At 36.6% G+C, this 25,637-nt stretch overlaps 1 protein-coding gene and 1 long non-coding RNA gene across 3 annotated transcripts in view; one reads left to right on the forward strand and one right to left on the reverse strand.

Annotated features, from left to right (window-relative positions):
- Nucleotides 1-15: 15 nt before the first annotated feature.
- LOC114648000 (uncharacterized) lies at nt 16-24,773 on the reverse strand. Its single transcript, XR_003715642.2, has 4 exons — nt 24,640-24,773; nt 16,319-16,408; nt 1,133-1,165; nt 16-722 (listed from the first exon to the last, which is right to left on the reverse strand). It is a non-coding gene; the product is annotated as an uncharacterized LOC114648000 (long non-coding RNA).
- The window catches only part of LOC114647997 (sorting nexin-9-like), a 126,124-nt gene continuing 125,235 nt past the window's right edge, over nt 24,749-25,637 (forward strand). Inside the window, exon 1 of one of the 2 annotated variants that reach the window (XM_051925595.1) lies at nt 24,749-25,001. In XM_051925595.1, coding sequence (XP_051781555.1) covers nt 24,990-25,001 — 12 coding nt within the window. In that variant the 5' untranslated portion in view covers nt 24,749-24,989. The remainder of the gene's footprint in view (nt 25,002-25,637) is intronic. The other variant, XM_028796766.2, reaches the window with a different exon arrangement.

Consider the following 25,637-nt stretch of genomic DNA (forward strand, 5'->3'; position numbering starts at 1 on the left):
GGATACTAGTAAAGATACAATTAATACAACCTTCTTAACTCACTCCCTTTTCACATAAATCATTGAATGTTTTGCTATTTTAATAGATGCAAATATGCCAGGAATGATTCCATTATGAAAAAAACATAGCTCTGGAAATGTAGTTATATGCATTTTCCCTATTTATATGTCTTTCTAAGTTCTATTACTCAAATTGTTGATATTTGAGCTGTACAACCCTGACCTCTGGTGTTAAAAAACAGAATGTTACCCCGATAGTAGCCATCTTAATAAAGGTGTGTCTTTCATTTTAGGCCAAGTTATTTTTTCAAATTTATAAGGTTGGTTTCCTGTGATTAAAAATATGGCTGGTATTAAGTACATCAAATAATGTGAATTAACAAGAGCAAACCAGAAAGGTTTAATTGGCTTTGAATGTGGGTTATATAGCTTAATAAAACATTAGCACTTTATTTTCATTATAGTACATCCTAGAATGTTGGTATAGAACTAAAAAACAATGGAGCAAAAAAATCACATTTTTAAGACATAACAGCATTATTTTCACAGATCTCACAATATTTAAGGTTATCTGATCCTCTTATATGTTGTTTTCATAAAACAATTCCTGGACAGCATGTTGGTGTAGTGGATATAGCTGCTCCCTCACAGGTCCATGAGTCCACCATGTCCCCAGCTGTGGGGGGGATTTAATGAGCTGAATAGGTTTGCATGTTACATATCTGCAGAAAGATAAGAGATATTTATATTTTATTTTTGTGGGAGATTAATTTATTTTACTGATATCATTTTGAACAGTGGTGAAAAACATCGGACTAGGATGGTTGCAGTGGCTGCAGATTTTTTGTTCCAAACTAATTGCTTAATGAGAAGTTAATTATTGCTGATACAGCACTTATTGCTCAAGTGACATTTTTCTGCCTCATTTTAGTTTTATTGCTTGACGTTGCTTGCAGTCATTGCTTTTAATGGCTCCTTATTAGTAATAAGATGCAAATGGCAAATGAACCAGCAGTTCTTCATCTAGCTTGTTTCTATTTACTCCTGTGTGTATTATTTGTGCACTATTTGGTTTCATAAAATACTTACAAGGGAACTAAAGAAAAAAAGTGAATGACTGAAAATTACTCACTTAGTTTAGGCTTCAATTCATTTGGATGATCTCCTAAAAAAGGAAAAAAAAATCTGTGATATAAGAAAAACCTGACATGGCAGAATTAAAACTCTAACAAGCCAAAATGTTTAATGTTATTTGTTATTGTCAAGAAATGTTTTCCAATTAAGCAACAAAAATCTGGAGCCACTGTGGCCCTCCAGGACCAAACATTGCCCACGCCTCATTTTAAACAACAGTTTAACAACAGCAGTCAGGGATAATGAATAGATGGTGTCAAACTGAATTTCACATTTAAATGTTCCAAAAACCTATATTATACTGTAGATTCCAAGCTGGACATTACAAACTCATATAAACTAACATCTTAGTTGATGTCAGCATTTGTGAAGTGGTTAGATTTCACAATATTACAATGTTGTATGTTTATGAAAAGTTTACTTTCAGAAATAGTTATTTACTTCCTTTATTTCCAACTAGCTGAAATACCCAGTGTTGCCCAGGAGGAAAATAAAGTGTTTTTTTTTAATTGTTTGAGAAAAATATAATTAAAATAAAACAACTTTAAAAATAAAAATAAATTAACAAACAATGAAGACTCACTAATGTGCATGTCTTGCGGTCTTGTATGTATGTTATCATCCAGATGACGCTGGGAACCGGCCAACTCTATTTAATTTCAAAAGCAACAGGGGAGCAGTGGTGCTCAAACATAAAGAATGCTGGCAGTCGCCCCCAGTTCGCCCTCTGGTGGTGATTCTAAGTGTCAACTGGATGATACCATGCATACAAGACCGCAAGATCACCCCCCCACCCTACCCAGAAGGGGGTGGGTTAGGGTTGACTTCCCCCTACAGTATTTTTAGTCAACCAATGAGAAACATTTATACCAAGTTTCATGAAAATCACTCCAGCCATTTGGCAGTGATGCTGGAACATACATACATACACACATTGACTTTTATATATATAGATATTATTATCATTAGCTAATATCATAGTGCAATCTACAGTACATACTTGCATAGGCAAAATTTCATGTTAACGTTTTACTTTAAATTATAACTCTGATTGGAATGAAACATACAAGTCAAACATTTTAAAGTGTTCTTTGAAAAAGGTGCAGCATATAATTTATTGAGTATACCCTTACTCTGGATGCATCACATACAGTATATGCCCAGATACATTCTTTTAAACACCTAGCATTCCCTTTGATTTTGTAGAATTACACTTTCTTTTGTATAAAAAAATACCAAACCCAGATGATGGCACAGTTGTTTGCATTATTGCCTCCCAGGTGTAGGGAGTTTGCACATCCATCCCATGTCTATCATGTCTCATCATTTTCTTTGTGTACTCTGGTTTCCTCCCAAATCCCAAAAAAGTGGACAACAGAGTTAGTATCACCAAAGTGAGTGTGTCCTTCATTGAATTATTGAACTAGTGTGCCTGCCATGGTTTGTCCTTATGCTATGCCTAAGTTGTCAGGGAAGCCCAACATTCAGTGCAGTGTAACTGGGTATTATTACAGCTGATACCTTAGTTCCTTTTTGTTTCTTTTTTCCTTCTTTTAGAGGACAGGAAGAGAGCTGGGCTGTCGGTCTGTCTAAAACTTTACTAAATGTACTGCACGCTGGGATCTGAGTTACAGCAATGACTCTGCTATCATGATGCAATTTATAGTTTTACTAAATCTGGAGTTAACATAAACACATTAATGGAAATGTACTGTATCTTAATGCAGCAGAAATTATTAATCATCTAACCTCAAAGTGTTTCAATGGAATACATTTTTCTTGTACAAGTGATGAAACTGTATGTATTTGCTCATGTTGTAGTTTAAATAATTTACAGAATTCGGAGGAGGATACAGTGCATCCGGAAAGCATTCACAGCGCATCACTTTTTCCACATTTTATGTTACAGCCTTATTCCAAAATGGATTAAATTCATTTTTTTCCTCAGAATTCTACACACAACACCCCATAATGACAACGTGAAAAAAGTTTACTTGAGGTTTTTGCAAATTTATTAAAAATAAAAAAACTGAGAAATCACATGTACATAAGTATTCACAGCCTTTGCTCAATACTTTGTTGATGCACCTTTGGCAGCAATTACAGCCTCGAGTCTTGTTGAATATGATGCCACAAGCTTGGCACACCTATCCTTGGCCAGTTTCGCCCATTCCTCTTTGCAGCACCTCTCAAGCTCCATCAGGTTGGATGGAAAGCATCTGTGCACAGCCATTTTAAGATCTCTCCAGAGATGTTCAAATCGGATTCAAATCTGGGCTCTGGCTGGGCCACTCAAGGACATTCACAGAGTTGTCCTGAAGCCACTCCTTTGATATCTTGGCTGTGTGCTTAGGGTCGTTGTCCTGCTGAAAGATGAACCGTCGCCCCAGTCTGAGGTCAGGAGCACTCTGGAGCAGGTTCTCATCCAGGATGTCTCTGTACATTGCTGCAGTCATCTTTCCCTTTATCCTGACTAGTCTCCCAGTTCCTGCCGCTGAAAAACATCCCCACAGCATGATGCTGCCACCACCATGCTTCACTGTAGGGATGGTATTGGCCTGGTGATGAGCAGCGCCTGGTTTCCTCCAAACGTGACGCCTGGCATTCACAGCAAAGAGTTCAATCTTTGTCTCATCAGACCAGAGAATTTTCTTTCTCACGGTCTGAGAGTCCTTCAGGTGCCTTTTGGCAAACTCCAGGCGGGCTGCTACTCCTTTTACTAAGGAGTGGCTTCCGTCTGGCCACTCTACCATACAGGCTTGATTGATGGATTGCTGCAGAGATGGTTGTCCTTCTGGAAGGTTCTCCCCTCTCCACAAAGGACCTCTGGAGCTCTGACAGAGTGACCATCGGGTTCTTGGTCACCTCCCTGACTAAGGCCCTTCTCCCCCGATCACTCAGTTTAGATGGCCGGCCAGCTCTACGAAGAGTCCTGGTGGTTTCGAACTTCTTCCACTTACGGATGATGGAGGCCACTGTTCTCATTGGGACCTTCAAAGCAGCAGAAATTCTTCTGTAACCTTCCCCAGATTTGTGCCTCGAGACAATCCTGTCTCGGAGGTCTACGGACAATTCCTTTGACTTCATGCTTGGTTTGTGCTCTGACATGAACTGTCAACTGTGGGACCTTATATAGACAGGTGTGTGCCTTTCCAAATCATGTTCAATCAACTGAATTTACCACAGGTGGACTCCAATTAAGCTGCAGAAACATCTCAAGGATGATCAGGGGAAACAGGATGCACCTGAGCTCAATTTTGAGCTTCATGGCAAAGGCTGTGAATACTTATGTACATGTGCTTTCTCAATTTTTTTATTTTTAATAAATTTGCAAAAACCTCAAGTAAACTTTTTTCACATTGTCATTATGGGGTGTTGTGTGTAGAATTCTGAGGAAAAAAATGAATTTAATCCATTTTGGAATAAGGCTGTAACATAACAAAATGTGGAAAAAGTGATGCACTGTGAATACTTTCCGAATGCACTGTAAGTTAAATAACATGCAACTTTTACATTGTTTGTAAAGTCATTGTTTCATCAAACTTTAAAACAAGTCTTCATGAAACTAAATTGCATTGGTAGTGCATTTAAATACTGAAGAAATATGAATAGCAACATTGTGAATAAGAAAACATTTTCATGAGAACATGTCATTGTGCCCCACAATGCCATTTTCCTGTCACTCGCTGTGTTCAAAATATTAAACGACTGAGCTTTGAATGTGCACTGGTATCACTTGTAACTACATTGGTGGACACCTGGTTTCATTTCTCTAACTTATTTTGTATACTTGTTGATGCTGTTGACAGTTCATTTGGCAAGTAGAATGATGAATCAGTTGCACTTAGGGTGCAAGGCAGTAGTGGATTTGTGTTCATTATTTTGAGATGCTGTTTGTAGAGTTGTATCTTCTTTGTTTCAGTAGAGACCATTTTTTTCACTTCTCTGCCAATGGTTTAAGTCTCCTCATTGCTTAACTTTTTCTGCATCCAACTAGTAGTGTTTTGTGTTTCTAAAAATATCCATGCTAATACATTAATCACTGTTTCACTAGATTTGATATTCACACATATGGTGCCTAGGTTGGAGTTTGAACCCCGATTTCTCACAGAGCTACACAAAAACTCCAAAAGCCGTATTAGGTATGCTGTATTTTCATTGTCCTTTGTCCTTTTATAAGTGAAATGGGGTATATGTGTGAGCATGCTCTATGATGAACTGATGCTTATTTTAAGGTTTATTTCAGAATTTCATCCAGTGTCATCAGAATTGGTCCTGAAATGGAATAAATGGGTCCATTACTGAACCAATAAGATAGACAAACTTGAAAGTTTGCCTAATAAGCATATAGTTTTTCTCAAGTATTTAGCCATATGTTTACTATAAACAGAATATAAAAATTTCAGCATGTAAACCAGTGCACACATTACTAGTGTTTATTAAAATATTTGGTACACAGCGTTTTAAATGGAAGTGAGGAACAACATTTAAGCATTGCAAGATCAGAAACAATCACACCTTTTGTGCTCATACTAAATCAAAAGGAAATAAATATAATTGTCAAATGTGTTGGCCAAGGCATCAGAGAAAAAAATCATAAGCATTCAAATTCCATACAAAAAGTGAGAAGGTCGTTAACGATTAAAGACTGTACTGTTAACCATTGTGCTACCATGATGCACCTAGACAGTTTTGGAACCTATTAGAACAGGTGTTTAGGGGCATATTATAATACACCTATTAGTCACTTACTACTACGTAATACAAAAAAGCTTTTATTAAGATCTGGTTATACTATAGCTAGTAATAAGACAAAACAAGGGGTTTGTTAAAAGTGTATTTCTTATATATCATAAAATTTACCAATGCTGTATTTGTGCTCGTATCTTTTAAAAAACAGTATTAAAGGAGCAATGAAATCCACATCTAAGACTGAATTTGAATTTGCTGTAACTTAGCCGTATTGCTGCTGCACTTTAAACAGTTCCTTCAACTCCTGGGGGCTTTCTTAATCAACTCTTGTCCAGCTATTTCCAGACAGTCTGAGATGTTTTTCCTGTTTTGGAAACAGACAGTGAGTCATGCATTGTATAGGACAGAGATCATTGACATCAACGGTGAAAGGTCAGTTTTTCAAAAGTGTTTAATTTTCTTCCATTTTAAAGTTTATCTTTCACTATACAATTATTATGTAGTAACTCCAACACTATGACCTATAGCTAACAGCTTTGATGAAGCTATGAATGAATATTTAGACAAAAAAAAATGATTTCAGTTATAAAAAGATAAAAGTTCTTCAGTGGTGGTACAAGAAGGTAACACTGCTCACTCCCAGTGACACAAAGACAGTTCTGTTCCTTGGTTGAGTTCACTATGTATGGAGTTTGTGGGATTTCTTTGTGTCCATCTAAGTTTTCTCCCTCATTGAATTCTGTTTTACTCCTATGATGGGATGACTGGCAAACCTGTACTGGAAGAAGCTCCTTCAGAAAATGGATGGATAGAAATGTCTCATTCTTTTTAAATGTACTTGACGCTTCTGAATTTAACCTGACAAAGCCTTTACAATTTTTTTTGTCTAGAGAAAGATCAATTAATATTATGGCACCAGTATTTTGAGGCTTTTACAGTAAGTCAGGTTGTAGCCACACTTTTAATGATGAATGCTACCCCTGTACAATTTCAGAATCAGAGGTTAGTACGTGCCCTATGATACTCTTCTTGTCTAATAAGAACATCATTATGTATTTGGTATAAATTTTAATGAATTAATAAAGATCCATGTCTTTATGATGCATTGCAACAATGGTGTGAAATAATGTCCACTTTTTCTAAAAAGTAGCTTATTTATAAAATACAGAAAAAGTGTGCTACTGATTCACACTTAATTCATAATGAAGTCTGCTCATTACAAAGTTAATGACTGTATAAGAACATCCATCAATTTTTTAAACCAATTTAAAACTTGTTTTAGCGTTTTCTGATATTTATATTATCATTATTTGCCAGCAGAAGCGAGCTCAGGATAAGGTGCCCCTGTTATACAGGACTAACTAACTGTACGCATGAATATTTGTTCACTTACTCCAAGCATCACTGAGATGTGGGAGGAAAAAAAACCCAAAACAGACTATAAAAAGGAAAACCTACACAGGGACGTATGTAAAACACAGACAGGGAGAAGCATGATAGCCACTCAGTCGAATCCATTTATTTAACAGAATAGTACAAATTCAGAGAGGAGATGAAGCTTAATAGTCACTGTGTCCATCCTTCTCTAAGTATATCAAAACCAGCTACAGATGAAACAGGAGAATGTTTGAGTTTAGACTGCATCATTAATTTATTTGTTCATTTTTCAAACTCAATGTTAAGTTTTCCAAAAAACAGCTGAAACTGGGGGATATTGCTGCTGCTGAAAAGATTGCTAAGGATACAGGTAAGTTTGTAGGAGTGCAAGAAAACATCAGAAGATTTTTCATATTTTTTTTATTTGGAGGCTCACTTGATTGTGGTCATTTTACATTTTGGAGTTTCATTCACTGGTCCTATTTTCAGAAACAGTGTAAAGGAAACCAGACCAAGCCCTTGAATATTGCAGAGCAGTTTTAAAATAGAGACAAGATGGCTTCCAGAGATCTTACTTACCAGATCATTTTAAGCAATTTAGATTGATGTTCTGAGATGTTCCCATTATTCCATTTTAGTATCATCTAGACCAGTGGTCCCCAATCTTTTTGACATCAAGGACCACTTTATTAGATGCAAGTTTTCCACGGACCGGTCGCAGTTTTATACACAATTTACATAACATTTCTATTATTATTAAGTTATTAAGCAGTTCGCATATGTTTGCAACCCGAGATTTTTCTTCTTTTTTTGCATATAACAAAGACATATGCCTTGCATTTGTCATTCCAACAGACTGCACATCACAAACATTAACACTGTTATCTTTTTATCGTGTCTGCCGTTTCTATAGGGGAGGGTGACAATGAGTTAAATTCCAATGGATGTTTTTCAAATGTTGACAAGCAATAAGAAAAAGGTATCACTGAAAACCACAGAAAACAAAAACATCAAAAAAAAAAACAGTACGAGGAAAGTTCAAAGAAAGATTTTTTTTTAATTTTTTTACAATGTTTCTGTTTGGGGATCGTTGTGTAAATGTGTACGACTGAGCTGTGACCACAGACCTAACTGCTCTGGGGATGATTCATTCAAGCATTTCAAGGTCACTTCGTTGTAATGAAAGTATCTGCTGAATGTACTTCGTAGTAACGAGATTTCTATAGACTCTATAGACTGTCATATGGGGAAACTGTCGGGACCATAAAAATACTTTGTTGTAATACTTTCTCACCTCGGTCTTTCTCCTCTCTCTGTGCCGCTGCAAAGCCCCGCCCGCCAAGCATTCTGAAAAGTCTGAGTGAGTCTCCGTTGCCGGCAGTTCTCTCGCGGCCCGGTAGTGGGTCGCGGACCGGTGGTTGGGGACCCCTGATCTAGACCACTACCCTAACACAGAGTATAGAGTGTAAACATACTGTACAACTGGCATTCACCTATGTACCACATTTATACTGTAGAATGGGAAAAGATTTTTGCAAAACTGAGAACATACAATTTCCATACAAATGATGCACCAAGATCAAGACAGGAGAACTGTTAAAATATCAGTTTATGATATTTCCATTATAAGAAAACCCAGAGCCTATTCTGAAAGCAAGGCAGGAACCAAGCCACCACTGGATATCAGATAGACACCTAACATACACTACTGCTCTCTTTAAATAATGTAACATGACTTTGGACTTTCAGAGAAAGCTTGAATACCTGAAGAAAAGATTCGCAGAAAGAACTGAATTGAAGTAGATGGAGTTATGAAACAATGGCCCATGGATATAAGTGGTCCATCCTGATAAGTTTTTAAAGTTCAAGTTATGCTAAAACTGCTTCCATGTTGGCTCATTTAAACCTTAAAACATGGTATCCCTTTTGTATAATGTCTTAGCCACCACTTTATACTCTGAATGTCCAAGTGGGTTAGTCATTGAATTAATATATTGTCATAATTTTTCAATAGACTTAAGGAATATGGAAAGTTTTCCTTCTCAAACTTTTAAAGTGTAATTAATTTCACACCTAATCCTAACCCCTAATCTCAAACATTTTCCCTCACATTGTCAAATAAGGTAATTCACTAAACTTTATAAACAACACACTTTTCTTTGTTGATGCAATTTTGTTAAAAAAATGTCTTAGAACAGGGAAGAACATCCAGCATGATTCACTCTCTCATGAAATGCATTTACATAAATATTCCATATCATAAATTTTAAATTCTAAATCACACATTTTTTAGTAGTGCAAGGGTGCCTTCTGTGTGATGCATTCCAGTAACTTTATTACCGTTGGTTTGGAAGATATAGACCAATGTTTCCTGTGGAGGACTGAAGTTCATTTCTGAGGAGACAGTAAACCTGCTCAATTTAGGGGAGTCTGTTATGACTGAGTGGTTTTAGCAGAAAACAAAAAATAATTAACATTTACTTGTGCAGCAAATCTGCACACATAGAATGTAGCTTTACAAAAATGATTTACAAGATGTCAAAGAGATGACTACAAGAAATTAAATGAAAAGGTAAAATGCAACACCTGGAATCATTTTGAAACACTGAATTGATTTTCATCACCTATAAATGATAATGACTTGACATTATATTATTGTACTAAGAATAACAGTTGCATGAAATCTGATTGAAGGAGAGTGAACAGGGCATAACAGACTGTGATGGGTTGGTTAAGTTCTTGAAAGTTTTACATTTCAGTATGAAAGACTACAATAAGTCTATAAATCCAATTAATCCAATGATTTTAGTAGAAGTGCACATCATATATCAGTCTCCTACTGGTCCTTTGCATTGACACTCCCATACTACACAGTTACAAAAGTCAGTCCTGCAAAACAATTTTGCTCTCTGTGACTTTCTAAACTTCTTTAACTGTTTCCTAAACAGCAGCCTCTGGTTTGCTTTCTGAACCAAACTGGATGTGATTATGTGCTCCCTTTGATTTTAATACTTCCTATTTGGTGAATTCCCAATGTATATACTTCATATTTGCTTCAAATAAAAAATCCACTAATATAGTATACTAGCCAACCCGCAGCGTAGCATATGCCACATAATTATGTATTGATGGGTGAACACTTCCTGAACGACAAAGTTGTCCAAATGGGGTGGGTTTGAGGATACGACTGTAGGTGAATGAAAAGATGGAACTCTGGAGAGGGCAACATACAATTGTCTGTGACTGAAAACTGGAGGACCGCCATTGCGCCTCCACCTCCCAGAGCGAAGGACGGGGCTGGACGGCGCTCGGGCGCGGAGGGCGGAACGGGGGGAGAGGGTAAGGACGGTCATTCCGGACGATTTCTTAGTCATCGTTCATTCCGGCCGATTTCTTAGTCATCGTTCAGTACGCACTGCCTGCTCATGTGCCCACCCCCAACTCCTCACCTGAGTCGCTTTCTTCTGTGTACAGTCCACATGCACCTGTGAGTCACATTGACGTTTCATTTTCAAAACACCACCTCAGTCGCTTTTGTCTCTGCTACAGTCCACACGCACCTCTGAACCACATTGAAGTTTCATTGTTCTTTGCGGTTCCGGCTGCTTTTCTATATATAATCCACCAAGTCACCCGACCATGGTAGTAGCGACGGGGGGTGTCGCTCATGTGCCCGCCCCCCAACTCCTCACCTGAATCGCTTTCATCTGTGTACAGTCCACATGCACCTGTGAGTCGCGTTGACGTTTAATTTTCCAAATACCACTTCAGTCGCATTCGTCTCTGCTACAGTCCATATGCACCTCTGAGCCACATTGACGTTTCAGTGTTCTTTGCGGTTCCGGCTGCTTTTCTATATATAATCCACCAAGTCACCCAACCATGGTAGTAGCGACGGGGGTGTGTATAAAGGACAGGGACTTAATCAGTGCAAGCGTATGACCCACACTTCCTGGGAATTCCTCGCCACTTGTCCTTCTAAGAAGTTGGATGCTGACCGCTCGGGGGTCGCGTAACTATTTAGCAGTAGGGAGTTTCGTTCATTATCGGAATTAACCAGACAAATCGCTCCACCAAATAAGAACGGCCATACACCACCACCCACAGAATGGAGAAAGAGCTATCAATCTCTCAATCCTCTCCGTGTCCGGGCTGGGTGAGGTTTCCTGTGTTGAGTCAAATGAAGCGAAAGGCTCCACACCTGGTGGTGCCCTTCCGTCAATTCCTTTAAGTTTCAGCTTTGCAACCATACTCCCCCCGGAACCCAAAGACTTTGGTTACCCGGTCGGCTGCCCGGCGGGTCATGGAAATAACGCCGCCGGATTGCCAGTCGTCATCGTTTATGGTCGGTACTACGATGGTATGTGATCGTCTTCGTTCTTGATTAATGAAAACATTCTTGGCAAATTCTTTTGCTCTCGCTCGAATTGTTAGTGGGCGGGGCTCTGTCTTGCGTGCATCTTGCTTGCCATGGACTTAGTGAATTGTTAGAGTTGGTGGGCGTGGCTCTGTGAGTTGTAGGCGGGTGTGGCTCTGTGAGTTGTTGTCGTATCCCATGGTCTTAGTGTTGGTGGGCGGGTCTCTGTGAGTTGGCAGGCGTGGCTATGTCGTACGTATCCCATGGTTGTCTTGCTTGCCCTGTCAGCTTAGTGAATTATATATATAGATCCTTTATTATGAACAGTTAAGTCTCAACTTCCCACAGTCCCCAGGCTCTGCTTTTTTCTTTTTTTACCAAGGTTCACAAATAATGACATCTTTTAGGAGCTGACTAGTAAATTATAACAGATTATTAACTAGAATAGATGATTATTGGCTCAAAAGATGAAAAGTATCTGATTGCATTGTTTTCAGTCCACTGTTTACAGCTATGCCAAAATTAAAATCATCCTTTAAATCATTTTTCCAGTCTCATTCCTTGGTTCTTGGTAGTCAGAGCATAAGGTTCAATGAACCAAACCTGAATGTGATACTAGTCCAAAGTATAGTACACACATGCACAACCCACACTGGGACAATTTAAGAGATGGCAATTAATGTAACATGGGGAAGGAGTACCTAGTGAAAAATGTATGCAAACATTGTAGAACAGGCAGATTTCACCTTGGGACCAGGCTTGGATTCAAGCCCTGGTCTCTACAGCTGTGATGCTACAGCAATAGTGACTGTGACACTGTCCTGCGACTTAAACAGCATAATGTTTCTATTAATTTATTATCTTGTTGAAAGGTGAAGTTCTTCTTTAACATCAGTTTTCCACCACAAGACACAAGACAAGAACTCTATCCCAACCAAATCCTCTGTTATCTTAGAGGAGATGCAGTCCCAAGGCACCATGCTTGACCATAAGTAATGAGTTCTTTGGGTGATGAGGTGTTTTGGTGTTGTGTTAATCATGTTTTTAAGTCTTACCCTAGTCACATTAGGCAGCAAGATATTTTCCAAATAGTATTAGGAGAATGCATATGTCTTGTTTTAAACTTTTTTCAAATTTTATAACATTTATAGCCTTTGTACATCTAGAGATGTTCTCTTTGCATGAGAAATATATATTTTTTGCCACATTATAACATAGATCAGACTTGTGGAAAATAAAAAGGGTTGTAAAATGCAGAGTGTGTCCAATGGCTATCATCAGTTCCCACAGCTCCTTTCTACCTACTCTCGGTCTCTTAGGAACTTTCCTCATTTCTTCTTGACTGGCTATCAATTTCCGAACGATGTTCTAAAATATTCAATGCTGGTAATACCTGCCTATTTTATGTCCTTTTGTTTATCTGAACTTTTTACCAAAAAGATTCCACAGACAGTTTTTTTAGTTTCTTATTAGCAAGTATTTTATCTATACGATTCAACTAGAAACACTGAAGGAAATCCAACAAAAACAGCTGATTCCTTTTTATATCATTCACAATGACTTCTGTTGATAGTTGAAGGCAAATTACACGTGTACATGATTTAAATTATGTTTAGTTAAATATGAACAAAATACAACCTCTATTACAAAGTATATGCACCTTATGCAACTGAGGCACTTTTTAAAAAAATGTTTTAATAATAAGCTAATTGTTTCTTACTTCATTATTGTTGGTCACGCAATCTTACTAAAATTAAAAAGTCTGACATAATTTTTTATTATAACTATTATGTGAAAAAGCGGTCATTTCATAAAAGAAGTTAAGTTTTTCATCTTGTAACTAAAAACCCTATCTCTAGGTTACAGTCATGATATCCTTTTGCACTCAATGACATTAAAGATGCAAAGTTTTACATTAACAACTCTAAATATAGTATTTAATTACTCCAGCTAATTCAGAGTTTATATATGCTGTCTAACATATGTCCATAGATTCTGTTGTTGTACATGGTCAACAATATATTCAAACATTTTTTACTTTAAACTTAAGACATATTTTATCAGTACTTCAGAATTCTGAAAACTCAAATCATAATGAGTGATATTTACAATTTACAGAAATTTTTAAAATTCCATTCTTTAAAGAGACAACATAAAAAACAACAAAATGTAGTAAATTGTAATAGTCATAAATTACCACAAGAGGGCTGCAGTTTTCCATATTCACATCATACTTTTAACGGTCCTTTTGGTTATCATTTTACAAAAATTCAAAGACGGATTTGAGAGATAAGAAATTAACAACAGACTTGTATTGTGCCAGCCAATGTAGGAAGTATGTTACACACTGGACTGGCAGATGGGCCTCAGGGCACTTAACATGCTCTTCACTTTCCTGCTGCATTCACTATGGCTCCTTTTATTGCATTTACACAAGATGCCACCAAAATACGAAAGCTGTAGAATGCACTGAAGTTATTGAAACCATTTTCTGTTAGACTTGTGCTCATGCAAACTTTTCTGCTTTCTCTTAAATGCTGAGTTGCTACATGAGATTTCCTCTCCCTACAGATCTGATCTCACTCTTCACAATGTTTCTCTTAAAGACAGAGGTTGCACACTAAAAACCCATAACACTTAAATTCTCTTAACAGGGTCTTGTCATTAGTGGGCATCCAGCCAAAGGAAACCTGCTACAGCAAGAACGTTGTTACTTTCTGGTGCAGTTGACGCCCCATCCCCCTTTACTTGTTTTTCACAGTGGGCTGCCAGACTTCACAGTATATGTTATCAGAAATTAATATCAAAGGAAGGAAACTGAAGATACAGATGAACAGAAGAAATACAGAAGAATACTACTGTATTGTATTGATTTATTACTATACATACCTGTTTCAGAAGTCCTGAATAAATACCATTTCTTTAGCATTTTATTGTTTAGCAGTGTATAATTCACTAAATACTGTGAGGAACTGACAACTATAGCCAGTGCCAGCCGTTAAGTACAAATATGTTTAAACTAAGTTTCCTCTCAGGGGCACAAAGCTAATAAAAGTCTTTGAAAGTCAAGATGTGAAAAGCCTGAATCCAGATAATTCTAAAGAAGTCTATCCAAATACTGTATAAATCTATTTTTTCAATTACTGGGTTTCTGCATCCATTCTCAGGCCTTACTGGTATAAAGAGGAAAGCAAGTCTGGATCAAGTGCCTATTGATCATACAACCACATTCATTCAAACTAGGGAAGCTGGGAATCAAATACACTGTCATGAACATCAATGCTCACCAATACTCCAAAGTGCTAGAAAAATGCTCATGTATCTGCTTAAAATTATTTAGCGCAACCTAGACAACCTAAATTATTAGTCTCTACTACAGCTTCTATCCAAGACAGCACTTTGACTCCTTGTTTCTTATCATTTGAACCACAACCCTCTCAGTGGGAATTTCATCTAAAACAATAGTTGCACACCAAAGTCAAACACTATCTAAATATGAAAGTCTTCATTGCCTTCATAAAAAAATAGCATATTAGTCAAACACAATCCTCTAATCTTTACACATTTTGCTGGTTTATGGAAATGCCATTGCTATTCCAGCTTCTAATACTTGTGCTTCTCAATTGTGTTTACCAACTACTTTCCTTAGTATTTGTTCAGAAACTTCAGCAATTTATCAATTGGCAGTAATTGCCTTTGGGCATTTCTAACATCTTTTTTAACAGACACATTCTCATTAAAAACAATTATATCCAATTTTTACAAATGAAAAAATAGCTTTTATATAATATTTACTATCTCATAGTATCGAATTATAAAAACAAAACAAAAGTGAAATAAATGTATTTCTGAAGATATGTATTTAAATATTACTAGGGTCGCTTTTTCACCATTATCTTAAAGTCAATCTCCACTCCGCCAGTACATTGAAGCCTGTTTTGCCACATCTATAAGATCTCATGCACATCCTGCCTCATGAAATGAACCCATTATTTTTGAAGGTTGACACAACTTATAAACACTGAAAAACTTCTAAATTTCTATGTAGAACTGAAATGCAGGTAAACAACTTTAGAACTTGCATCTTTGACATATGATACTTATAGTATTTGCTTGAGAAAGCTACAAATTTTGATGTAATGCACAAATCCAGTTTTGCCTTAATTTGTCATGTGGTCTTGCATGGGATTGCTAAGGTTATAGGTAGCATTAAGATAGTACAGGAGATTGAACAATCTCAAAAGAGGCTATATATGCATAAAGTGACAACCTCACATTGGCAAATGGAAATTTCTAAACTTAAAGAAAACATAGCCCAGAAACTGCCTTGGACTCTTGGATAATCTGTGGCCATGAGATGTTAGTTGCTAATTTGAGCTAGTGGGCATAGCATTTTAGAGGATACCCCAACCTACAGAGTGCTTTTGAATGTAGGGGCACATAACCTTTTTACACAGGACAATTTAAGCAGCTGTTTTTGGTTCATTTTGCCTATTTTTATAACTCTGTGATCCTCTAATAATCCTGAGAGTTTTGGTCATAAAACATACTTTTAAACAAAATGCCACAATTACAATTAACCATCATGCTTTTAATAAACCTCTTGGAAATGTAGATAATGTCACTCTGCTATAGTATATTGAGACATCATTTTACAGAATCTATAACCTTGTTAAGAGTAAAGCAGGTACAGAATATAAAACAGGTGAATGTTTGGACCTTTTAACATTATTTTTTCACTCAATCATCAGTGCATACCTCTTTGACTTTTATGTTCCTGGAGACCTACGCATCCATTCAGTACTTTTTTCCTCTATTGCTGGGTTGTCAATAAGCTGGAGCTCATTCCTGGTAGCAGAATCAAGACAACAATCAGTTTACTGATGAGAACACTAATGCATATGTACACTTAATCATAATGGGCAAATTTAGAATTGCCAATTCAACTAAAAAGCATATTTTTAGGATGTGGCTGAGGAAACATGACAAAGCAGGACATGGAACAAGGCAGAAACAAACCCTACAAGAACATTACTCTGCCATAGGGTATAAGCCTAAACATACCCATACTTACCAATACCAGTACAATGTTGAGTCACCAATTAACCTAATAAGACTTTTTTGGAATATGGGTGGAAACCTGATTGTCCAAAGTAAACCCCACAAAAACATCAGTTCTCTTACAAAACAGTGAGTAAAATTCCCATAATCAGGCAATGACAACTGGAGTATTTAAAACAAATTCTAAGCTTTTTAAAATCATCATTTTTGTCAGCAGCAACTGAATACGTAACTCACTACTATAGCATTTCTATGTATCTCTAATATGAAGACTGGGATTTTTACATTGTGTGTTTAGTCTCAACAAAACACCGCTGGAACATAATGCTGATAACCTTGAGTGTCTAGAGAATTCAACAGGAATCAACAAGTGATTTAATAATTTGTTTCTTACTGCACTTTAAACCATACAGGTTTGAACCTATTGCTCCCATTACCTATTAGTTATATAGTGAATTTTTAGACATTCGAAGCGCTTTACATAGACAGGGATAAGTAACATTTGGCAGCTAATACATCTGAACATGATGCCCAAATTCAGACTCAACCTAAGCCAATTTTGATTTGATTATATTCACTTTCAATTTATGTGGGTGACTCTCGGCAAACAATCTTAATTTTAAATAGCACCTTTCTATAGTAAGCACTATGTTAAGGCACTTTACATCTTTGGATATACTGTATACTGTTTTAGGTTAAGGTTTACAAGTGTCTTTTTTAGGTGATACATAGGCAGGATAAATGACTTGCTCAGGGTGTTAAAGTTAGCTGGAGGCAGGAATTGGCCTATTTACTACACCAAATTGTGCATGGACAAAAACAACTATCTATGAAAATGCAGGAAAAAAAACCTACAATGTACACTCATCTCCTTCATGTACTGTAATTAGAATAAAATTCAGCCTGAAAAATATATACAATAGACCTGGGATCGTCAATTGGTGGCCAATTGGGAAGTGTGCACAAAGGAAGGACAATTTTCTGTTAGTTTTTGAAAACATTCACTTACTTAATTCAATTGCACAAATTCGGTGTAGCATAAACAGTCATTCAATTTACATTAGCTTCATCTAGTATGGGAGGAATAAAAACAACTGGTTTAGTGATTTTGGAACAATTTTTTACAATAATTTCTCAATATTCATATATAAAAGCTTACTGGTGATTTTATTTTCACTTTGAGTCTGTATTATGTGTTTAGTAAATTAATTAAGCTTAAACCTGAAAATACTTGTGGATATTCCACCTATAGTGCATTCATCTTGCATTGGCATTTATAAATATTGCTGCATATCTGACCAGTAAGGAAACATGCAGAAGAGAAAATGCTGGTGGTGCAGAGCCATGTATGTGTAAGAAACTTTGCTGGTTAGCTGGATAGGTTAAATTGGAAGAAGATGGAAATCCTCCTGAGGAGTTTAAGTACTTTGCCAAACATCTCCTGAGGCCAACAGCAGGAGTTAGCCTGGGTCCCCATCAGAAAAGAGATAACAAATGGTTTCTTGCATCTGTGTCTCAGTTCTTCCTCCACTACGCCTCAGAATGTTCCAATACATTTAACCCATTAAGGAAGGTAAATGTTAGAGGAAGGTGCAACCATATTACATTTTGTTTAATTATGGGAAATCTATAAATGTAAGGCATGCATAAAAATCACACACAGCTTGAAACTGACAGGTGCTAATATCATATTAATAATGCATGCAATGCACAGAAAAGAATTTATAACCAAATCAATTAATTCACCCCACTTTTCCCACTTAGATTTTGGAGTCTATGCCCTATTATTCACAGTGAGATAATTAAAGAATCACTCTATGTTTGCTACTTTGTTTTTAAAGTCAGCACCTAGAAAGATATGAAGGAGTGAGAGGGCTCCCCTACACAATTAAGGGACATAAGCAACTCAAAAGTGGTACTTAGAGCAAAAAATGGTGGTGCTCAGGCACACTGTGCTCCCAGCATATGGCAGCTGTTCCTCTGAATTCAGCACCATTGAAATATCAACATAAATGCACAGTAGCACCACATCTGCATTGTCTGTTAATTGATCGGTGGCTAGAGATTGCTTGCCACCATCCATCACCCTGACTTTAGATATTTTCTATCAAAGCACGAACAGGACGTGCATGTCACCTGTCTCACATATCCAATAACTTTATCCATTAATAATTGTTAGGAGCCTCTTACAAAATGCCTATAATGTTGTTGTTTAATACAGCTGCATCAGGGAAGACTTTGTTATCCTTAGACAGTACCCTTGTAGTTGAAAGAGAAAAATTTTCATGCTGGCATTGCCTCTTGATTTCAAGGCTTCAGTTCTCATGTGCATGCCCTTAGACTATGGTGGATAACATTCATTTAAAGTACCATGCTTCTGATAATAGTGGTGCCTCATATTTATAAGGACCATTCCACTGCAGTTCAGGCATGTTGGCTGATATGTTGGAATGTCATCATGTTAAAAACATACTTTTTCAATCCCTTCACCAATGAAATGATAATTATTGGTATCAGTTTTTCTCTTAAGTCATTCTAGGTAGCTAATTTGTTGTGATAGTTAATATGCAGTGTGAATTGTGAATGTTACTTCCTGTAACATGAACTAATTCAGTGCAACAAATACTTGATGATTCCTTATTTTGCATAGATATAAAATTGGCAAGTTTCAAATGGCTTTGTGTGTGTGGTGTGAATGAATGGGTGACTGGATGACAGTGGAGCTGGGGTTAGGGTGCCTGTCCCAGTTCAGTCCAAACTGGCCCAAACAGTATTTATTCTGTTAGAAATGGACCCCTGGTCAAATCTACAGTATTTAATAACCCTTTCAGTATTACTGAATATAGCAAGGACTTGTATTTGAGCTGCCTTTATCAGCAAAAAGCTCCCTATTAAAAGAAAGTTTGAAAATTAAATAATAAAGTTAAAGAGAAAACTGATATTTTAGCTGGCAGTGGAAGCACTGGCAGCATTAATGTTACATGTTGCTTTCACATTACATAATATGCACTTCAGAAAAGATAACCCAGCTGAAGCTAAGCATGTTTAGGCCCAGCCAGTGCTTGGATGGGCAGACAATCTAGGAATAGCTTGCATTGTTGTTGGAAGAGGTGCTGGAAAGACTAAGAAGGGGAGCTTACTCCGTGGTCTGTGTATGGATCTCAGTGTCCCACTGCAGTGACGGGGACACTGTGCTGTCAATAAGGTGCCTTCCTTCAGATAAGACATAAAACCGAAGTGCTGACTCTTTGTCAGTAATGAAAAATAAAAACAAGTTCATGGTTGGATTTTACTTCATTTTGCATTATTTTGCATATAGTGCTTTACTGTAGTTTTACAGCTATCCTATGCAAATAAGTCATTAAGTGGTCTTGAACAAACCTGCAAAATTAACCACTTTATAGGATGCATATCACAGGCCGATAGAGTGAAGACATTTACTTTAAGTAATGCTTTAGGCTGGGTACACTGACCTTTGGCTAAGAAGTACAACTGGAAATCATTCAAATTTTCCTCTTGACTTTGCATGCTGCTTTACTTACCTGTTCTCTATCTACTAGCACATCTCAAAATATTATTTTGTACTTTAAAATACAGTACATTCATTTGGAATTGGATTTGGCCTGAAATGCACTGATGAAAATAACTAGTATTTATTCTTGATAATGTCATTTATAAAATTATTTTTATATATTGCATCCTATTTTACTAAAATATATTTTACATTTTTTATTAGAAGTGGGATAGAGGTAACTACAGTCTGAAATTATTCCAAAAAGGCAATAAGATCATATACATTTAATCATTAACAATGAACATTGGAGGCACAGTACAGAAAAGTGAAAGAAAAATAACTGGATATCCAAGGTCATTTGGAACGTCCGTCCTTCAAAAGATCTATTCACTTCCTGAGCCTGCTTTATTCAGCACAGAGCAACTGGAGCTACAGCATAATCTGGTGGCATCACTGGCAAAACCTCATTTGGTTCTGAACAGAATGTCAGCCCACTGCAGTGTGTATAATGACAGAGATGCTGTACAACAGTCAGACTAACAGCATATCACTGGACTGCAGGAAGAAAGCAAACTTTCTGGACGAAACCTATGTGAGAACACAGAGAATACATAACTTATAGAAAGATGAAACCCCAGCTGAAAACTGTACTAGAATGTAGCTCTGTGTAATCATGCCTCATCTCCAAGATCAAAAGGCAGTTTGCAGAATTATTTTTATGGAATTCTACAGAAAAACATATTACAAACATAGCTACTGAAGAACTAAAAAGTTTATAAATGACCAAGCTGTAGCTTGTGACCCGAAACTAAATTTAGAAAACCTGGTAATGGATAGATGAACATTTGTACGGTCACCACTTATTCAATATGCTTCATAAGTAATAAGTACACTACATTTTCATTACTTAGATGTTGTCATGAGGGAATTGTGTAGCGACATTCAGGGTTGATCATTATTATAGCTATAGTAGATAGATAGATACTTTATTAATCCCAAGGGGAAATTCACAAGAGATACTATACAAATATCTTGTCACAAAAATGTAGGCTACTGAGGTGCAAAACCAGAAATCGAAAGTTTAAGGTTTATCTATCAGTTTGTATGTCTTTTATGAAAAAGTTAAAAGTATAACAAGTGAACTACCAGTGAAAAAATTATAAACCAGCTTACATTAATATTGTTAAAAAATGGATAAACTGGAGAATGAACTTACAAAAAATCTGCAAAAATATACAATGCTAAATAGTGCCAAACTGATTAAACGTACAATACTTTTAAAATTAAATACATAATAAACAAAGATATTTTAACCTGCTTTGCACCCAATGCTTGCAGGAATAGGCTCCATGTTCCCCATGACTTTTCTCTGGATAAGCAGGTTTGGAAAATGGAATGGAAGGGAACCAAATGGATATATTATTAATTTTTATTTCTTGTTGTTTATCATGCACTTGAGAAGTACAGTATATGAGACTTCTATGACTGCACTTTAAAAGAGGATGGTGTGCACTGTAAAATGTATGAACTTTGACCAACAAGGAAAAGCCCAAAAAGACACTGTGACTTAAGCTATTTATGAAACAAACAAATATTTAGCAAGGGCTTTTAGTTTCTATCTAGTTTCATCCTCAACTTTGATTTCAGTTTATCACTTGAAACATTGCTATCACATTGCTAAAAAATTGACTCCCATGCTTTGACATTACAGCGCCTGTTTTCCCCAATGAAACTCTTCGTCTTTGCTACTCTTATTATTTTCATGCCCATTGGGATGTGCATCGTTTATTACACAAAACAGAATTATTACAATTATTGAAAGACTTTTGGAAGAATGTACAATAGGACTACTTGAAAAAAAATTGTACAATTAATTGTATAACAAATCTAGTTTTGCATTTTAAAGTTGGTTACACTAAATGCTGTTCTGTTTAAAAAGAAAGTCATTCATGTTATTTTTATTCTATTAGTGTTAATTTGTGCTTATTATAATGATGTTATATAGTTACTTGCTGTCTGGATACTTACTATGTATATATTATATACATACAAATATTAGAATAAATAACCTAACCGTACACAGTGAATTCATAAAGTATTCAGACCCCTTAATTTTCTGCACACTTCAGTAGGTTGCAGATTTAATTTTAAATGGAAGCATATGCCATTTTTGCCCATCAATCTACACTCAATAACTCACAATGACAAAGTGAAAACATGGTTTGAGAAATCTGCAATTCTATTAAGATGCTCACTTATGCCCTAGTGCACTTTATATGATGAATGTTAACACATGTATACCAAACAAAAATCCATACATTTTCAGAGTCCACTTATTTCAAAGATATAGAGTAGTCTGAGACTCAGCAGCATTGGGCAAAAGGTAGGTACCAATTCCGGATACACCAACTAGTCCACTGCAAGGTTCACTCACACACTAACTGACAGGATTCATTTTGAGCTGACAATATCTGAAATGAAATGTTGCAAAAAAGCATAAATTGTCATAACATTTTCATATTTTCTTATTTCTATGCTATGTTTTTCTGATTTTTTTTCTTCAAAGCTTTGCTTTTTAAACTATGATTTACATTTTTACTTAGCCTTGATGGCGTTTTGAGTTTACTGTTGTGACCCTTGCCTATTTATTTTAACTCTCATCTTCTGACTGCTTTCCATTTAAAAACCTGTCATCTCCATCTACAGCAGTATACAGACCTTAAACAAACACTTACTAGCACATGATTCAGCCAGTGGGTGAGAGTTTAATAGAATTTCAGGATGTGTGGAATAGTGGTATTTCTTGTCTCCAACTCACTATGTGACCCTATGTGAATTACTTAAAGGAAAACTCCATTCAAAATTAATTTTTTTTAATATCTTACTTACCCCATTTGGTTATAGCGATGGTGTAGAAGTTTTTTTATGCTCATCTTTTCATACAGAAAGGAGAGAAAAAAGTTTATGATGTAATAAAACTCAGTGGTGTCCAATGCTGTACAGCAGCAAACCATCTGAAAAACATCCAATCTCGCGTTACTTATGTCACCTAATCTACACGTCAGATATCCAGTCATATGCCCAAAACGTACAAAATACATGCATTCTTTAATAAAATATTGTTAAATCGATACTCCTGGAATTATCAGCACATATCATAAACAGGAAAACGAGTTCCCATAATACTGCGATTTTGAATTGAACATCTGCCTCTCCCCCTCATTCACTGGTTAAGAGTTCTGTCTTCAATTCAAAAGTGCAATCCCATCAAGCTTAGGTTTCCAGTTTATGATGTGTACTGTATGTATGTATCTATTTAACAATATTTTAGCAAAAAATTTACATGTTTTTCACGTTTTGGGTGTATTATTGGATGACGGTTATCTGGACTAGGCAACACAAGTAATGTGAAATGTGTTTTCTTATTCCATGGACAATTTTCACAATGTTTGCAACTGTTTAGCATTTATCACTATGGGCTCTATCATATCCATGTTTTTTTCTCTCCATTCCGCATAAAAACATGACATTACATTTTTTTCTCTGCCATCAGTACAAACTACATGGGCTAAATAACATATATAAAACACACCTTTTTCAGGTGAAGTATCCCTTTAATCTGCCTGTGTCCCAATTATAAATATAAAAACTGTAAAATAAACAGTTGTACTATGGATACCACCCATACCTGTAAAGTACCTTGGGATGGCGGTCACCATTAAAAAGGTGCTATATAAAGGTTGTTTGTTTTGTTTGGAGCAGTATTAACCACTCTATCACCATACCACCAACAAAAATACCAATTGGCATACAGTATACTGTAACTATTCTATAATAATAAACTTGTTTATTTAATTACAGGGTTGTGGGGGAGTTGAAATGAAATCTATTAACCGGTTGTGAGGGTTTGCATGATCGGTATTAGTATTATTATTATTGCCATGTGGGGGGGGGGGGGTACGTATCCATTGCCTCTAAACACCACAGATCCTGGATCAAGTCACCACCTATGTGCATTCTGTACATTTTCTTCATGTTTAAGTTGGCTCTCTCCACTTTTTTTCTAACAACGAAACGTTAGGCTGCTTATTATGGATTAGACTAGTACGAGTGACTGCTGTGGATGTAGGTGTGCTTTGCAATGGCGTGGCTTGTGAAGAATTATTTTCGATTTTGTATCTATCCTTAACTGGATTACTAAATTTGAAAACGTTAAGATTGGACGAGGTTTACTATGAAACGCTATGCAAACTATGATGAGAAATGTTAAACATTCGACTTGGAACAACTATTCAAGTATTGTCTTTAGTTCAGAATACTCGGTATTATAAAAATAGTCAATTTTGATGTAATAAAATTTCAAAAAAACTGCCTCTTAAACACGAAACTGTGAAAGGTAAGCATTCATTTTATCAATATTTATGTGACACGAAATTCCTGACACAAAAATGTGCAAAACACCAGCACTGCTACAAGTCGAAGTCGCTAATAGCGTGTGACTTACAGCTGGAGTGACTCTGTCTGCTTCAGTCGGTGTGCAGGCTGCCTACTGGCGAGACTCCAGGACCTTTCCGGTTTTGCTTAGCCTTGCCAACTCGAGCACCAGGCGGCTGCCACTAGCGACAGCCCCAGATTGTCACTCCGTCTGCCCGCCCGCGAGGCACGCCACGCTCCCTAAAGTGTGCTGCGCCGCAGTTCGGGTCAAAGGGCGTTTTGGATTTACTGATCTATTCAAATTAGTTCTTCTAAGGGAACTCTGCGCTGTTTTTTTTTTTCCATCCCACGAGAGTCTTGAAAGGGGAATGTGGACTGAAGCGCATTAAACTTCCACAAACTGGATTTAAATGCCACAGCATGGCTAGTACGGTAAGTATTGACCGTTAGCACTTTAAGTTTTTTGCCTTAACCAGGAAAAAAAAATCTATTTAGACAGCAAAAGTGAGGGGAAAATATGGAAAATTTAACGAGTAAAGCGAGGAGTGTCAGCGCGACTTGGTTGGGCGTGTAGGTGGGGTCCTACGCACATTTAATTTGGCTGTTTATTGATCTCGTTAAGAAAAAAACATCGAATTTAAGCTACCGGTGTGTTTGTACTGCATTATTTTAATGTTTTGATCTACTATGGTCTTGTGACTTAATTTTATGACCCCCTCTTGTTGAGGGTTATGGCATAGAGGCTCATGGGACTTGTAGTTTTTAATTTTTGTTTTACTGTGAGACGTTTGACAGCAGGCACAACTCATATGGATTATAGTTGAATCAGCTGAAGAAGATGCATAATTTCAAGTCCGGTTTTACAAAGTTTAGCATAAAGGGTGAAGACGACTTTTCACATTTCATAATTCGAGTTTATTATGCATTTCTTGCGCCTTTCGCTGTGTCTGTATTTTAGATTTTTCTGATTATACACCCCGCTAGATATCCCGGTCAATTTAAACTCTTAAGAAAACCTCTGTCACTTGTCTTAGCCAGTATTTTACGGTCATGCGAGTTTACTTCGAG

This window comes from Erpetoichthys calabaricus, chromosome 3, assembly GCF_900747795.2.
Source record: "Erpetoichthys calabaricus chromosome 3, fErpCal1.3, whole genome shotgun sequence".
Taxonomy (NCBI): Eukaryota; Metazoa; Chordata; class Cladistia; order Polypteriformes; family Polypteridae; genus Erpetoichthys; species Erpetoichthys calabaricus.